The sequence below is a fragment of the Salarias fasciatus genome, chromosome 20 (genome assembly GCF_902148845.1).
Source record: "Salarias fasciatus chromosome 20, fSalaFa1.1, whole genome shotgun sequence".
Classification (NCBI taxonomy): domain Eukaryota; kingdom Metazoa; phylum Chordata; class Actinopteri; order Blenniiformes; family Blenniidae; genus Salarias; species Salarias fasciatus.
The window spans coordinates 11,575,555-11,594,101 of NC_043764.1; the positions used below are offsets into that span (position 1 = coordinate 11,575,555).

General features: G+C 43.9%; 1 protein-coding gene across 2 annotated transcripts in view; it reads right to left on the bottom strand.

The window, feature by feature from the left end:
* Positions 1-18,547, bottom strand: part of hspg2 (heparan sulfate proteoglycan 2) — a 94,944-nt gene that overhangs the window by 49,153 nt on the left and 27,244 nt on the right. For both annotated transcript variants that reach the window (XM_030117941.1, XM_030117942.1), the window contains exons 2-8: positions 17,704-17,833; positions 16,409-16,468; positions 3,502-3,611; positions 3,260-3,318; positions 2,792-2,964; positions 710-835; positions 364-567 (exon numbers count right to left, since the gene is read on the bottom strand). In XM_030117941.1, the coding sequence (XP_029973801.1) occupies positions 364-567; positions 710-835; positions 2,792-2,964; positions 3,260-3,318; positions 3,502-3,611; positions 16,409-16,468; positions 17,704-17,833 (862 nt within the window). The remainder of the gene's footprint in view (positions 1-363; positions 568-709; positions 836-2,791; positions 2,965-3,259; positions 3,319-3,501; positions 3,612-16,408; positions 16,469-17,703; positions 17,834-18,547) is intronic.

The following is an 18,547-nucleotide window of genomic DNA, read 5'->3' on the forward strand; positions in this document are numbered from 1 at the left end:
AGTTTTGATTGAGGGAAAACATAACATGAGTGGCTCAACACTGCGTGGAGAGAATGGAGCGTACGACACGACTCGCTCCCGCTCCATTCCTACTTCTGGTAATTTATGGCTCCAGGCCGAGCGACTCAGGAGCAAGCTGCAACGTCGGCAGAAAAGTTAGACAGACTAGAAGTGATTTTCAACCAGTTTCAGAGTTCCATTCTGAGACTCCCTTGATGTTGCTTTACCCGTTGGTGCAAAAAAAAAAAAAAAAACTTTTTTTGCTGGGGACTTTTTGCTTGGGACTGCACGGCTTTAAAGACCTCAATTAATGTGTGTTTTCTCTGCTGGCAGTATGCGCAAGCAGAAAGCGGCACAACTCACCGCATCTGAATTCGTCGCTTCCGTCGGAGCAGTCTCTCTCGCCGTCGCAGACGTAATCTCGAGGGATGCACTCTCCGCTCTGGCACGTGGCTTGATCGGCCCTGCAGGGTCCGGGCGGGCTGGGCGGGCGCGGGGGCTTCTTGGCTGCGGTGGTGGTCGTGGTGGCGGGGGTGGTAACAGCCGGAGGGGCGGGCCGTCTCGTTTCTAAAACAAAATCCGAGTTAAACCGAGAGAAAGTGCGACGCTTCTACCGTTGGGAGTGAGTTAATGCGTCGCGCGTCGATCCAGCCAGGCGAAAAGCCGACCGAGTTACGAGCTGCCGGCCAGTGGAAGCGAAGCCACTCACCACAATTGATCTCATCACTCATGTCTCTGCAGTCCGGTCTGTTGTCACACAGGTATTCCAACAGGATGCATGTCCCGTCACCACACCTGTGCTCATCTGCCATGCAGGGTCTTGTACTGGGGGTTACTATGGAAGATGCAGAGGGGAAGCAGGGGGAGGGAGGGGTGGGGGTGGGGGGGACGTTGATGGGTCAAAAACATGCAACCCAACACTGGAGTGCAGCCAATACACAACTCTAATGTCATACCGAAGCACAGAACATGAGCAGTGCAGGGGCAAACTACATCCTGGAAACTACTGTGTGCTGGAAAGCTACATTTCGGACTGGATCAAGAGTCTTTTTCTGGAATACGACCACGGAATAGACCAGAGCAACACACAGGAAACAAGAATGATAAGACCAGACTGGACAAAACAAGCTGCACAGACTGCAAGATCTCCCGGGCTGTGTGGAGCTGGGAGGCTGGGTCTGATTAAAATATGGTGCAAATAACTCTAAGTGCACCTCATTTGAACAAGTGGGAACTCCATTAGAACTTTGTCCCCCCTCTGCCCCCCAAAACTAACAAACAAACAAAGAAAAAAACAGGCCAATACCTCTAAGGAAACAACACTTGGCTGACTTCCTACTTTTAGTTCAAAATGTGACAAGTGATGGAACTGCTGTTTACTTGCAGTATTTTTTTTTTGTTGCTGTGTGTTACTGTGAAGAGTTTTCTGCAAAAGTTCTGACTTCTTTATACATCTCCTCAGTTTTGACTTGGTATTCGGCTGGTGAGACCGCCGCAAAGAAAAACCTCACAACTGCACCAGGCCCAGGATTGTTGTTGAAGTCATGAAAGCTCGGTGACAGAACAGATATATGTGTCATAAATGCATCAAAAGTGTTGTTTGTTCATATCTGCACGATGATAAATATGTCAAGGCTTTATAGCCTCGTCAGCATTTTTCTTTTACATACACTTAAATAATAACAACCCCCATAGCCGGAAGGTTGTGCGTTTGGGTATGGGCTGGATATTTCTCTCTGGTGTTTGCATGTTCTCCCTGTGCTTACAGTAGGTTTTTTCAAAGAGCTACCCATAATTGGCATGTCAATTACTAAGCTATGTGTGGAAGAATAGAAAAGAATAACTACGTACTAGTGGTTATGTGAAGACTTCAAGTATCAGAGTCTCATGTTTCCTTGACCGCTAACACCTCTGATAAAACACGAGTTGTTCATGATTCCAAGAATGCAACATCAGTTCCAGTTTTTAAACAAAAGTGGTTCTTTTGGTGCTAAAGCTGACACACCATGAGACAGAATGAGACTGGAATTGGCTTAAAGCCCTATTCTTTCTTCCTTCCTTTTTTTTGATTAGTTTGGGAAGCTAACTAAAACATACCACCTCCGACACATAAACATAGACAAAGACAAGACTGGGAAGAACAAATAACCTCAAACGCAGACTAGATGAGACTAGAAAAGACAACAGAGACACACGCACGCACACACGCACACAATAAGACTCGGCCGACAGATTGATGGGCATCTTATCACCCGAGTAAAGGAAATGAAGTCATCATCGCAGTCTATCAGCTGCCATGCCGGAGTACAGAGTTGTTGGAACTTGTGCGGATGAAAAGCTGGTTTAACGTTGCGGTGAACAGCAGCATTCCTCATCACACTCATGCCATGCAAAAGGTCCTTTGTATTCAGTGTGCACTGCCGCACTTCCGGGACCACACTCAGACGTCTACTTTACGCCGGTGCTTCCATGCAAAAACATTCCTCAGACCGCATGACCACTTGCTTGTATGCGTCAAGGTAAAGGTCATCACAACACTGGGGGCATTGCTCGACTGTTCTTTCTAAACGCTCCGCCGCCGTCCTACAGCTTCTAACAGCACAGTCCGCTAAGTCGCCGTGCAGCAGGCATGGCACAACACAAACCTGGCACTGCTATAGGCTCCACGTTAGGCAGAGGGTGAGCTAGAAACCAAAGGAAAACGTTAACACATCTGCATAACGCGCTGGTGGACCTTGCTTTTCTGTAAACAGACTGCATTTCTGTGTCACAGTGTCTGTTGAAGTCCTACCTTCTCCGAGCCGCCTGAACTGAAATCCCTGGACTGATGTGACGTAGGAGGCGATGGCTCCCTCCTTCACCACGCTGTACAGCACGCTGCGGATCTGCTCGTCGTTGGTGTTGTAGTCCGAGCCCACATCCAGTTCGACAAAGACATCAACGCCGTCCTCTCTGATCATCTTTCTGCGAGGAGAACAGGAAAAAAGAAAGCGGTTGCCTACAAGTCATGTGGCGTACACTCCTGACAGATCATTTGGAAGGCTCTTTAGAGGTTTGGTTTGTCTTTGGATCGCTCTCAGAGGACTGACTCGCTGCTGATGTATTACCGACCGCAGGCCGACTCTACAGGCCTTGAGCGGTTTGGAAAAAGAAAGAAAGAAATATCACCTGGCTGGGGTGAGACACCCAGGCAGCACACAGCTGCGAGGTATCCACTTTGATTGTTACAAGGCAAGATTTAAAAGGCGTGTGTTCTTACTTAATGAGGACCACGCTGACTGTCTGGACACCTGGAATCCTGTTGTACTCCGACTCCAGCTGTGGAGGGAAGACCGGTTTCAGTTCCAGTGAAATAAACAAGCCCGGGCCCACGCTCACACGTCCTTAAATCAGCAGAAGTTATAAATAACACGTGTGAACCTTATAAGGCAATAATAGCGGCAGTGCCCAGGTCGTGGCTACTATTTAGGAGAATTTATGCCCCACACGAACGGGACATACCGTGTCCACCACTGCTTCAGAAATCTCACTAAAGGCCGGAGAGAAGATGTCCTCCAGTTCAGGGCCGTACACCAGGGAGTCGGTGAAGTTGACGAGAGCTCTGTAATAAACTGGAAACACAGAAAGAGAGAGAGAGAGAGAGAGAGAGAGAGAGAGAGAGAGGAGGAGAATCTGTCAGCTAAACCACACAAAACCAGACAACCACCACAGGCTCAGTGTTAGTATCCAAACTGTTGCCGACTTTAAATAAATACCACAATATATTTTCTAAGAAAAAACAAAAAGGAAATCGGATACTGCTTCCAAATTATTTCCTTCAGGAAAGCTTCTGGTTGAGTGTTACAGAACAAAAAGTGCAAAGTATGACTTTGGCTTTAATGAAAACCGCATGCAAATGATGGCATCTATTTCCATATCTGAATTCTGGAGAATATGCGGGTCTCATATACTAAGCCTGTAGACATGTTTTGTTTAAATATAACCATTAAGTCACAAGTGACAAAGCCTTTCTCGATGTGTCCGTTGCTTCATGGGTTAAAAACATTTAAACAGTGACGGAAACACAGCAAATGAATCCAATCTGCTGCAATGAAAGAACATCCTCCCCACATGCACCACGTCAAATACCCATGAGAGAGGAGACGCATGAGGCTGCAGCAGTGGTGTTGGACCAAGATCCTGCAGGGCAACACACCTGACTCTCATTATTGTGTTATTGTTTAACTTAGAAAAGAAGTGTAGTTATGAGCCACTCATTACAATCAGTTGTGTGAGTGAAATGACAGCGTGGTGCTGCCGGCCACTGGTCTGCAGGGACGAGAGTTGCTGGTTTGACTGGTCATTAAACAGCTGTTTGGACGCAAAGAAGTCTCTTTTCAGACGTGTTTTGCCGACTTTTTACGCTCTTGAAAGGAGATCTCAGCTGAACTTTCTGGTTAAATTACAGAATGAGAAGCTAACATGACATCCAATTATATAACTTTCTTCCAATCTATTTTGAAGAGCAGGTTAACTCAGGTTATCATACGGTCTGGATAAACTCTGGGGAACATATAAAACAGAAACAGTGTGTATGCATTAGAGTAACTCATTCATATGACACCCTTCAATGCTTAGCATTCTAGCAGGTACACAAGTTACTTTGTGAATGAAAAGACGTTATAAATAATAGTACTGCTGCACACATCCTACCCATCGATGCTATTTTGAGTACTATATTCAGAAACTGTTCTAACTTTTGAACTGGATTAATTTTGTATTGCGATCCACTTGGGCGTAATGGCTTTGAACTGAATCAGAAAACATTGCTTCAAAGGACTTTGGTTTAAAAATGAATTCTGTCTTCCAGAATCTTGCTTCTTTCATGAAATCCAGGAAGTCTTCAAGACTTCCTTCTGTAGTTTTGAAAACAAACACTTGATCCAAACCACGAGTCGAAAACTCGAGTTTGCATCAAACTGTTACTTCCACCATAGATATAAACAAAGACTCTCATATTCCAATAATAATCCAAGTATTTTCAGCTTTTTGATGAGCTTCATACTGAAGCCATTATGAGCAGAAATCTCAGCTGTATAATAATTCAAAAGTCCTGGGTTTAGTTCTTGAAGCTTAAAATAGTCCGGGCCTGCAGGGTGCCCCAGTCTCGCACTGCTGCCAGCTCTTTGTTAGGACGGGCCTGCCAGCCTCTGATTTCAGACTGGCAGTGTGAGTTTAGGAAGGAAGTCAATATTTGTACTGTTTCTTGCAGTGTGATGTGACTTGCCATGCCACAAGCAAAGACTGATGTTCGAAGTAGGCATCTGCTGAGCCCCTAGTTACAAAAATACACACCCAAATATGTGCAAAACAATAAGTCTTGCGCACACACACACACATCCAGTGAGATGAAACTATTCAAACACTGCTGGTGCATTTCGTTTTCCTCACTCCTCCGCGGCTGCTCCGATAATTATACATCTTGCAAACACAGACAGCAGGAGCCACTTTGTGTGAAGTTAGAGGTTTTGTGACCAGACTCAGGATGTGTGGTCGCTGTGTTAAAGAGCTGCGCTCCAGTCACACTAGTAAGTCTTTGAACGCAGCATCGGCACGACGAGGCGTTCAATGCCTGGTGAGGAAAAGCCTCATTTATTACAAAGTAAACCGAGTGCCGCCTATGAAAACACAGTGAGATGAACATGTAACGGCAGAGCTCGGGGCATTAGCCGAGCCTGCTGTGGTCCCCGAACAGTTGCTCAACAGGCAGCTACTGTAAGATTTGTAGAAATAATTGTCAGGCCTGAATGTGGTCTCCGAAGACAGGCAACATCAAAGTGACTCATCAAAGCGCCTCATTTGACCCGTATATAATCCAATCACTTGAGTGGGTACTCGCCACCGGGTCAACTGCAGCTCGAAGAACCGCTCAAACCCAGGGAGATGGACTGCCGCCGCTCGGGAGCCTTTGATTAGAGCGGCAGGTTGTGGCCTTCTGCTAACGAGCGGCTCTTTTACTCCATGACCCATTCTCCTGCGCAGCGCTGACTGCTTCCAGCAGGAAGCAGTGGATGGGGGGGTTGTTATCGTCTCCAATCAAAGGTGATGAAACTGTCAAGACATGATGAGTGGGATGCAAAAGAAAAAAAAAAATCTGGAAACTAGCATTCCACATCTTTTAATTCAGAAACTTTTTTTTTAGCTATTAAAGCCGTTCAGCAGAACTGTGGTAGCTTTGTGCAATGGGCCCCCTCTGAACACATAGAGGCCTATACAGAAGACAAAGGCTTGATTGAGCTGCTGGCCCAGTCTGGCCTTTAAAGCTCAGCCACATTGGGCTTGACCTTCAACCCTCAAGGCAGCGCCCACGGCATCAGCCCAGCGCCAGTCGAGCGATTTAGAGGCGACTGATGGAGAGCTGGAGCCTGTGTGAGGAAGGCCCAAACCACACAGCGCTAATAACTGTGCAAAAAAAAAAAAACAAAAAAAAAAACACCTAGAAATATGTTTTTTTTCTCTTTGAAGGCCTTCTCTTTGTTTCTCTCATCTGTGTCTCTTTCTCTCTTCAACAGTGAAATGTTCAATTCCCAGCTGCTGCTATCTCAGCTTAATTCCTGTAGACAGGACCCCCTGCCACTTAACCCTCTTCCTGGTGACCGGCCAAGAAACCATGTCTCCAGGTACACTCGTTGCCCTCGGGGGAAACTCTCGGGAAAATAAATTCAGTTCTCACTATTAGGCCTGCTCCACCGTGAACGCCCACAGCTTGCAATGTTAGCATCAAAACCACCATTGTGTACAAGAACGCCTCTTTTTCATACTGGAGTTACAGCTGTGATGATCCGCCCACATGTGGTTGATATTGCGCGCTGAAAAAGGAGTAACTTTCTAATTAAAGCATGGCACATTTCCGCATGATTCCTGAGATTTCTATGCAAGAATGTTTTGAACTTGAAATGGAAATGTTGTCAGTGGAGCACGGTGAACTCTATTACTCAGTGGAACAACGCAATCATTTTCCCCTGCCGTCACAAATCTTCAGGAGACGCCTGCAAGACACTTGGAAAAACAGAGTCGCTGGATTCAGATGTTACATGCCCAAGCCGAGTCTTCCTTGGAATGTTATCCGACAGTGCGTTTGGAAGTGTTGTGTGCATAACTGGGCTGAGCAGGTGAACAGAGAGAGGGGGCCAAAGACTTTAAAAAAAGAAGGAAGGAAAGTATTAGAAAAGAGAGACATGCTTGAGAACTTACTGTATTCGGGCTCGACTGGGCTCTGTATGTTCCCCAGATGTGAAGAGTCCAACCAATGAGCTACGGCAAGCGATGGGGGGGGGGGGGGGGGGGGGGGGGACAGCAAGCAAGCAACAGGAGGAGGAGACGCAACGCAGGGGTCGAAAGGGCAGAAACAGGAGCCACAAGTCAAGGATCGAATAAGAAAAGCAACACAGGGACCGGGGAGGAGGAACGGGTTAGCCAGGCAGGTGCAGAAAGGTTAAAGTTTCAGGAACGTTAGAAAGGAAATGAGTGAATGCAAGGAGAGAACATAGAAAGTGACAGTCAGAAAGGGAATTGCCTTGAGTATTGTGCTAACAGAAACCAGAAAAAAAAAAATGTCGCTCAGAATAATGTGAAACTTTTAACAGCCACAGTATAAGAAAGAATGAAAATAAGATTGTCAAGCTCAAAATGTCAGCTGTCATCAACAGTCGCCAATCACTGCCGTCCGCAAGCTGTGAACAGCCAAGCCAAATGGGACAATGGACGCTGCGAGTCTGCAGTTTTGGCTGATTAATGAGATAAAGCTGAGCCTGTCAGGAAACACACAAGGAAGTGTGCGTGTGTGTGTGCGTGCGTGCGTGGCAGCGCGGAGGAAGGAAAGATCAAAAGGCATCACTTCATAAAATGACTCCTCCTCTGACGGGATGAAGGGGATATTTCTAAAGCAAAGCTCACGTAACGGCGCTTCACGTCCCCGCCGTCTGACACACATCCACCCCGGGACTTCAGCAGCAAAGCGGGGAGGAGCTGCATCCTGTTTTCATATTTAAATGGAAGAACTGAGCACCATTAACACTGTTGCTTTAGCCTAAGTTTGGCCTTCTGCACTGGCACCGGCGCTGCTCTGTTTAGCGGTGACTAAATCATTCCTCCACGGAATCGGATACATGGAGCAAACTTTGCCAGTGTTGGAGGCTTTTCACTCTAAGCAGATTCAACAATCCATCCACAAATTTCACAGAAACCTTTAAGGATTTTTATGAGAATGTGTTAAATGCATCTTCATTAAAACCTGGACTATTCTGCCTCGTAAACGAATAAAGAAAATTAAACCACTTGCAAAACAGACTGCTCTGCTCCAGTCCAGACTCTGTGCCACTCCACCCCATAAACCTGAAGTGACGGCAGTAAACAACAGCTATTTCATGATCAAGTGAGTCTGCGAGATCCAGCTGTTTTACAGCTGCACATACAAAAACACACATGGCCTCTGATCCTGTCGCTGTAGTTTTGGCACGTCTCTCAGCAGAGAATAGCTTCAGAGAATGTTGACTCTCTAACTTCGCTTTTAGATGTGCCGATTGCTTCTTTGCGGCACAACAGTCAAGCAAAAATCAGGTAGCTGCTTGAATACATTCAGCAGACAAGAAAACACTGACGTTTTCTTGAAATCCCTCCACGCATACATCCACCTGGATCACTGTGGATTCACAGTATTTTTTTTTTTCTTTATCTGGTATCTTTTGGTTATATTAGTATTAGGCTGACACTGTGCTGTCAGAAAAGAACTGAAAGAAGCCCTGCACTCCCCAAATATCACCAAAGTAACACAATCACAAAACATCTGTTGATATATTTGTAATCATGGTCTAAATTGAAGGGAAATGTGAGTCAGAGAAGTAGACACCGACTCTACAATCCATTATACCCTCAGCAAGCCCGTAATCACTGCCCACACATGTTGAAACTCGTCGCGATGGACTGAAATCAGAAGTGCCGTAGTTTCCTCGTCAGGCCTCTAGTTGGTGCATTTTTGTTGTTGTTGTCATACAACCGCCCACCCATGCTCAGTTAATTAGAGATATGTTGTAAATTGCAAAAGACTGATCAGCATGAGCACTCTGGTATCCAACATGCATCCATTCGCAGAAAGACTATCGACTCTGACAGGAAGTGCACACGTGCACTAATGCAGATTACAGAAAAGTGGTGTTTTCCCTGTTTCCATGGAGGCAGCGACCGGTGTGTTTCAGAAACATTGCACCCGGAAAGCTGTTTGCCAAAACGCGACAAGCATTTGTTGTTTTCCCTTGAAAATGTCTTATAAGACAAACTATTGTGGAAGTCCTACGTTATTGTGTTTATTTGCGGAAGTGTGAGTACTTCTAACAAATCCTGGTGAGCACCAAACAAACGCACCTTCCCTTAGAAAAACTGGCCTCTCTCTGTTAATGAATTACCTTCAATCCCGGTTGATTGCCGGTCAGCTGGAGAGGGAATGCAGCACGGATAGAACAACTTAAATCCAAAGACTGAATCAGCACTGCAGTGTTTCAAATGGTCAAGCCACAAATAAATCCTGCCACTATTTTGACTCCTTTGATACACTTTATAAGCTTTTGGTGACTCTTCAGCTCGTATAAATATATTTGTTGCAGAATTTACATCATAGTAGTTGTTGAGGATGAATTTCAGTTTGTACTTTTTGCTGTCTGATGTTAATAGTCATAGTGTTATCCAGAAGAAAACTAGACTGTCAACTTTTGACTTTTTTCCAAACCAGACGACTACGCCACAAGTCTGAACGCCGCCTCAAACAAAGCTGTTACTCTATGAGAGCAAATAAGACAGACAGAGACTTTAGGAAAATACCACCTTTCACTTAAAAGAGAGACATAATCATCGTTTTTTTAGGTAACGGGGGATGTGTAGTGAGAGCATAAAAACATTACAATAGAGCTGAGAGCTTAACAAGTCCCAGGAGGATAATTATTGGATATGGCTACTCTCTCGCGTCCAACCAGGAAGCCACTGATCAACTGCGGAGCTTTATCCAAATAAAGTCTTGTATCTGGGAAAACCGCAGGACAGTTGAGTATCCAGCCAATAAATACAACTTGTAAATCAGTATTTGTCTTGTAATACAATAAATCATCTTTCCTATTGAGGTATTAACCCTTAAACTCCTGTTCCTGTTGATGAGAGTTGGCTTGAATGTTTTCATAGCCTTAAACCCCAAGCTGTTTATGATATCTAGAACATATTAAAAACAAACAAACTTCCAGGAGATAAAGGAAAAGATACATTTTCTTCACAAGGTGACTCTCACAATGAAAAGTTGTAGCAGAGATTAATTTTAAGGCCGTTTAAATGCAGGTACATAGGCTGATCTTTGACACCAGGGAGGAAAATGAAATCACTGCAACAGCTGCATTTGTTCTCAGATTGATCATCTCTTTCCTAGAGAGGTGTGGCACCAGCCAGTTCTCCAAGGCAACTCATTTGTTATTGGTAAAACAAAATGAATACTGGGGAAAGTGGCTAAGATAATTCAATAGCAGTCTCCTAAATGCACCAAGCAGGATCACGCCGAGTCTAAGCTGTCTGCGACAGGAGGACGCAAGCGTTTCACAAACAGTTCAGACAGCAGCTTATCCAAACGTGTCCCTGAAAGTTAACCATGTTTTGTCTGCTCTGCCACCACTTCCTCGTCCACAGATGAGGGGAAAAAAAAAAATCCGTCTGATTACGGCAAAGTTGCTCCTGCCAGTGTGAGAGCACGTCCAGGGCCTCCTATGCTGTAGCAACAAAAGACTTCACAAAAATAACTGCAGCTGCCTGCGCCTGTCTCTCTGCTTCACTCCTCAAGAGAGTTGCCTGTATGTGACGGACAAGAACCAACACACATGCACAGGCCGTGCCACCGACACACACACGCACACACACACACGCATGAAGTGGGCAGACAAAGAGAGTGGGTGGTCTGTCCACTGTCCATCCAGGCCAAACTGACACAACAGGCGGCGTTACTCTCATCTACCGTCCACTTATGCCGCAGCATCTGTTGTCTTCCTGTGATAATGGAAGAGTCCAAATCCGGGTCGTGTTTTTTCAGCTAGTGCCCACTTGTAGGTGACGGAATTAGAAATAAAAACGAGCTGTGGAGGGATGGAATAACCCGACTGCGAACCGGTGGATCACTGACAGGCTCAGAAAGACTTTACTAAAAGCACAGCGGCTCATCCAGCACGGGTTTTATCCAGGCAACTCAACTTGGCACTGAACTCCAGAGACATGCTTGTTAGCTTAACAGGTCTGAATTACCAGGGTATATGGTTCTTCGTTGCTTTGTGTTGGATAACAACTTATTCAAGAAGAACTTGCCCCATCGCAGCAAAGCCCCCAGTCTCTGGATAAATCTGCCCTAGAACACAATAAATCAAAGGCCCAACATTAAAGCAAATAATCAACCAAAAGCTAATTAACTTTTAACTCTTTTAGCTTTAATGGGTGAGTTTAACTCCTTGTTGCAGGCTGACATGACTTGCTATCATAAAATGACTCACAAGAACACACTATATGTCAGAGATTTTAATAGTAAAGTTTAACAAATGCAGGAGTGCTTATCTGTTTCTATCTGTTTTGATATGGGTTAATATTGTTTTGGAAATCATCAAAAAACTCACAGTGAATATTGTGAGAGTCACAGCGGCTTTACGGGCTTAATACATTGTACTCTAATTAATTACTAATAAGCAGCTGAAATGATTATTTATTGAAAGGGGCTTTCAGAATTCAAATTTAAACTTAATACTTTGATCACTTCTGGTGCACAAATATAATGTTTAGAGATTAACTTGAAGCATTTTTGTCATTTTTCAAACGCAAAGCACTCTTTTTATGTGGTTTATTACATTTATTTATTATTTCATGTCCATGTATGTAACCTAAAACCTGCAATTCAGCTTTAGTTTCTAGAAATTAAATCTAACCAGTTAAATGAGACATAAATGTCTAATTACTCCAAAGAATGTGCATGTTACTGACACACTGAGCTGCTGAATTATAAGCAATGTGTGGGTCAGTGTAATGACAGACTGAGACAGTTGGAAGAAGATGCTCCATACTCTGGATGATGGTAGCCTAATTCTTAAAATAAATAGATTTCTTAACTGAAGACAAGTAGAAGCAGCAGGAGCAGTTTTTCAACTCTATTTTTACGTATGATGAATGAAAATAGTAATACGCCCACTTTAACCTGGTTTGATTATAACTAACCTAACCCTAACCCTACACTATATCAGTTCTCAATTACCAATTCATGACTGCCGAAACTAGAGTGGCATTACAGTAGAATGTGCTTGTTCAAATCCAGACAGCGTATGTGTGTATATACATATGTCTATGTTGGCCTTGTTTGTTGATTTCTCAGTGTTCATTATGTCTGGAAATAGAAAATGTCAAGCATCCATCCAAAGTTGGTAATGGGAAGAGCCTAACCCCGGCGGTCCCTCACCAATCATCACTCACAAGTGGACATGTTAACCTTTGTTTGTGTAGTTTCCATACTAAGTGGCTAATATCCCTGGTGAGTGGAGATGACCGCGGTGACGATAGTGGAACAAGGGAAGGCTCTCAGAGGCCGAGATAAGCTGGATTTGCCTCCCAGATCTCTGTGGAGCTCTTGAGCGTGGAGGTCAAGGCCCAAAGGTCAGGAGGACATGGGACACAACTTTTCATATCTCTGGAGAAGATTGCAGACTGTGATTAGAGGAGGAACTGAGGAGAATAATGGACAAAAGAGGGCTGGAAATAGACTCATCACCACGACCATTTAAATTCCAGATGTTTGGCAAAGATTTATTGTCCACGTCTGAGACAAAGGGAAAATGGGAATTCCTTAAGCCAGAGCAAACAGTCACACAACAGGATGCGGAGCATAATGGGGGCATCTGTGGCACCTACGTTTCCCACTTTACAGTTGTAGAGCAGGAAGGAAGACAGCGGCTTGGGATTGCTGTTTGAACAGCCAACAGGACAGAGACACTCAGCGACGTATTCAGCATTCAGCACAGGAAACTGAATTTCCTTCCCAGAGCTGTTTTGCTCAGATCTATATATGGAACCAGTCTGCCTTATTCAGCCACAGAATCATAAACATACTGAGCCGAATGCAAATATCTGGTCACCTCTGGGATAACGCAATAAGTTAAGGAATTACCTGCATAATCTCAGACTCCTTTAACCTACCACAGTAACGCGACGCTGACCTTTAAGTGGACACAAAAGCCAGAAGTTTATAGAAGCTGAGACAATAAACCAGAGTGAAAGAAAATGTTTGTAAGACTTGTGTCACACCAGAAAATGTGAGCCCATCAACGGAAAACATTTCACCATTCATTCAAACTGGCTTTGCACTATAGGACTTTTATTATTTTTGCACATGTTCATCTAGGAACCTGACTGGAGCCCCACACAAAGCGCCAAAGTCCTCAACAGTATCCGGCTGAGAAACACACACTTCAAAGCGACCTCAGACCTGCCGCAGCAGCTTGAAACTCAACCACTAGAAATGATCCTGCAAAGCCACGTTTGTGAGAAAAAACACACTTTCGTCCACAAATGTCTTTCCCAGCGTTTCACCACAACACACCAGTTCTCTCACAGGTGTGTTTAAAGCTGACCCCACAAGACTAAATTGTCACAATTGTGTGCTGTCAACACTGAAAACATTACTGTCAACCATGTCAGTGGCTGAACTACACAAACGGAGAGAGGCCTCAGAGCAGTTGCTATTTCTGTGGGTGAGGCACATGATGCTATATGCCTCGGCTCTGATGTCAGCTGGCAATGCTGCTCCCAAAACAAATACTGTGCCATGACGTAACCAGCTCCACTAACTTGTCAAGGCCTTGGGCACCAAGGCCGAATTAAGAATCAGCAGCTTAGACAAAGCCTTTGTCTGTAATAAGGATGGAATTATCAGAGAGATGATGAAACTGGAAGGATTGGCAATGGTTAAAAAAAACAGAGAATAGCTTTGATTGTCAATGTCATCAGTACGGCGAAACTAAGTGAGACACAAGAATGTAACCTTTAAGAAAAATACAATCCAGAATTAAATTGTAGCAAGATCTTGAACATGTTAAGTGAGAAATTGGATTTGAACTTGTACTTGACCTCTTCTAGCCAAGAGCAACACGTACACCAGTGATTCCTAGCACTGTTTCTCTTGAGATCCCATCAGATTGGCCCCAGGCTCTGTTTACATGACAACCATCGACTGGAAACTGGATTGTTTTTCTGAAGTCGTTAAAGAATTGTTTCACATTTGGCTGGCAAGGTTTTAAAAACAATTGCCAAGCACGCAGAAACGCTGGAAACGCCGTATGCCAGGCCACGAACTGATGCTATTTTTTTGGTAAAACAACAACCCAACATTTAAGCTCCTTTAAGCTGTCAGTCTTCATCATATGGGTACGGGTACTCATCTGGTGCATTTAGAAATGTGCCTCAACTGATACACATGATGGTAAAAGCCATTTTATGACATGACATTATATGTTGTCATGATTTTATAGACCAACAACTACAAAAGCTTGTAAAAAGCAGTAGCCACAGATCTTACCTAAAAGTTTAAATAGATTAATTTGTTGACCACAAATGAGAATAATTAGCAGTTGTTATTTTTTGTTTGTTTGTTTCCTCGTTCAGTGACAGGAACAGAATACTGACGGTGACATCGACTAAAGACTTGGTGTTATTTTAGAGACACAGATCCAGCAAAGTATATCTCTATAAAAGCGACTGACCAAATGTAACCATGGTGACATCAGAACTGCAAACTAAATTACAAGGGCGCTCGGTGACCGCAGACATCGGCCAAAACCAATATGCAGCCCATGAGAGAATATTCAACTGCAAGCACTCCAGTATGTGTGGAGATATCTATTTAAATGGTTTCAAAAGCAAACATTTTCTGGTAACTAGGAAATTTTATATTGATACGTTGTTTATATTAGTTAAAAGAATCTTCAAAACCTACCCCCTAAATTTATCAAGGAACATTAAATGTGTCTATATTGTCTTTGTTACAACTTGTAGGAACTCACTGCACTCTTTTTTTTTAAGATATAAACAAATACGATTTATCCAAACACCAGTTAATCCAGTCGCTGCCAGACTGATTACAATAAAAGTGAAGATAAACCAGAGTTTGGCTTCTCTTCAGTGGCTATGCTTACAAAGCAGAATTTAGGCATTTAATCATCACTTATAAGGGCAGGATGGGACAGGCTTCCTGTACTCTAGCAGGTCCGGCTTAGCGGTTCTAAGAACTGGATTAATAGTCAGAGCGTCGATGTTCTGGAACAACCTTACCAGAGGAAGTAGGTTAGATTTTTGTCAATTTTTAAAGACTGGCTGTATGTGAAGGCATGGTGCACTGTGGCCAGGTCGCCAGTCCAGAGAAGCCAAGCAAGCGCATGAAGAACATGTAAACCTGGCAAAGCAAAGCCCCCAAAGCACTCAGACCGGGGATATCACGAAGATCTGGAGGGTAACTTTTTTTCTGTGTATGAAAAAAGTGACTAAGCAGAATTTGGCTGAAGCACCAACGTGCAGGATGCACGACACGCCGTACAGTGAGCCATTAAAGAGTGTAAATCACACCTGGGTGGCTGATACTGTATCTTCAGCGGTGGTCGAGTTCACCTTGTGTGCCGACAATGAATTCAGCGCCAGTGTCAGGAGTTACCAATCTTTAAAGGATCTTTGCTGCAATACTTTTCAGATAACGTAGAGACGCATCTCACCAGAGAAGGTCAGTTGATAATAAGCTGTTGTTTCGGTGCTTGATAGGGAATCTACAGATTAATTTAACTTTGAAAAAAACAGGACAGGAATAAAAGCATGAGAAGCATGAGTAACGTGCGAGGCGGACGCACGTAGCTTAAAAGCTTGTTCGAATTAGTTTTACTCTGCTGCGGTGATAAAACGGGTTCGAGTCTTCATGAGAAAAAATGGCGCTGAGGCCCGCTGCTGCAGCAGCCTTTATTGTTCATCATGCTTTTATGTATCTTATTGCGCTGTCACCTCCGCCATTGGTTAAAAGGATGAAAGCACAGAGGAGATGTTTATGTCTCAAAGACAAAGCTGAAGCCCTGTGTTATGACCAGACTCTGGCAAGCTGGCGGGGGAGGAAGAGGAGGAGTAGGAGAGGGTGTAGCAGGATGTGAAGGTATCATCACTCAGGCGCAGACAGACGTTATGCGCAAATGTACACACACACACACACACACACACACACATCGCCATTGAAGTCAGGAGTCGCAGATGGGGGAGCTTTAAAGAGTTGTGTGATCTTCCATACGTAAACAAAATCTGTCACGGGGAGCAGTTGGAGGCACTAAACTTTCTGGTCGCTTACTTGTGCTCTCGGAGACCGGCGGCCACGGCGCGCTCCCATCATCCTCTCCGCTGGGCAGGTCTGTGGAGAGAGACACGGAAGGAAAGGGAAGTGGTTCATGTGCAGATTCAAAGTCAGCGAGTTCAACATTAAACCTGCAGTACGGATAAATCTCTCTAAATCGTGGGTGTCAAGCACACACACGCAGACCACAACCTGGCAGAGGGTCCATCCTCGCCTGATGCAAAGTGTTGTTATACATAATACAACACAACATCCACCCACCTCACAGGTGTGGCGTAATAAGACTCTGATTAGACGGCAGGATTATTGCACAGGTGTGTCTCAGCCTGGATTATGTCGGCACAAGAGAAGGGCTCAATAACAGGTTTAGATAAATTTGTCAACAATATAAGAGAGAAAAATAGGCCTTTCATGTGTAAAGAAAGAAATCTTCAATCTTTAGGTTTGGCTCATGAAAAAGGGAGAAAACACAACAGTATTTCATTTATTTAGTTCAATGTAAATGCAAATAAAAATTATTTTTTCATGCCATTTTTTTCCCAGGTTTTTTTTTTTTTCCATCTACACAGTTTCATTAACAGTAATGAATATAAAAGCCATCAGCTCTCTCATTACTTGTGAAGTAGTGTCAGGACACTGAGGGTGAGTCACACTGAAGGCTGCAGAAATAATGAGTCCTGGGAACTGTCAAGCTTTGCTCAACTTTAACCTTTAGGGATGCAGTTTAGAATTGAATATTTCTGATTTTTCAGCAGATTCAGACCACTGAAAATAAGAAAAAAGTTGATTTATATGTCGCATTTTTAGTTGCAGCAAAATTCAAAGGGATAAAAAGGACAGGATTTTTGGACACTTCATTGTAATTTCTGTCAGGTAGTGTTACTACAAAATCAATAATTTTAAATTGTGCTTTTTTTTCTTTGTAAATTCTAACTTTTTTCAGGTTTTGCAAAAAAGATGCTTTAAAAACTCAACTCAAACTCCTTTGGCCAACAGATTGAAACAAACAGAATGTGAAATATTTAGAGGAGTGATCATTTAGACGTTATTACGGAGTCATTTCGATAGTCTACCCCCTCATCATGAATCACTTTTCACTACAAGCTGAAGTAAAACAAGTTAGACACTATAGTACTTAAATCTTTGACCAGCTCATGTGTGTTTTTCGGTATGCATCTCCTCAGTTTCTGCTTCGGGTTGAGTTAACAACCTTAGGAATGCATGCTGAAAAGCACCAATCCCCATGAATTAAGGGCAGCTGTTGCTGTGGTTTGTGGTTTCCCCAAGCCCACCTCCTGAAGCCTCATCAGCAGCGAAGTCCTCGTCATCGTCTAGTAAACTCTGAGCAGCCTGAACATCTTTCTCCGCCTCCAAGTCTTCTGGCAGAGGGACCTCTCCCCACACCTTGGAGGCCTGAGTCACCTGCAGCAAACACAAGAGAGATTTATGGGGGTTGAAGTCTCTGCTTGGAAAGGTTACACCCAGCGCTAAACATGGACCCTGGAAGGGCGGAGGGAAAACAAAAGCTGGGCCAGGATGTGGGGCATTGTGATATGTTTACTTTTGCCATTTATTATCTGTTAGAGGCCATCTCAAGCGTTTGCATGCTAGTAAAAGTTCATAAAACCTCAAGAAGCTTCGGGTCATTAGAGCATAAGTGCTCTGATGAATTACATAATTTGCTGTTGTATGTTTTTCTCATCTCACTGTGAAACTTGGCTGCAGATATTCACAGCTGACTGCAATGACACACACACACAGGTCCAAGCACACAAGTGTGCACAAACACACAAAAACAAATCTCCGAAAGCCAGGAAAAGTAGCTCACGTCAGATTGACACAAATCTGTCAAAGTATGCTGTAAACTCCGTCACCCTGGGGAAAGAAAGAAATCCAGCATACCATGACGAGACCTTTCGAGCGAGCTCCTAGCCCTGGAATCAGGACTGACTAAACCATTATGTCATATTCTCTTAAGTAAAAGACTCCTGGAGAGTGTAAATGAGGATCATTGCATCAGGTAGCAATTGATAAGAAAGAAACAATAGCAGGGTTGTAAACTAAAAAGGCAACACCAAGCCCAGGGGCACTTCAGGAAGAAACTTTATTTAAATTATATATTCTGAGCATAAGTCA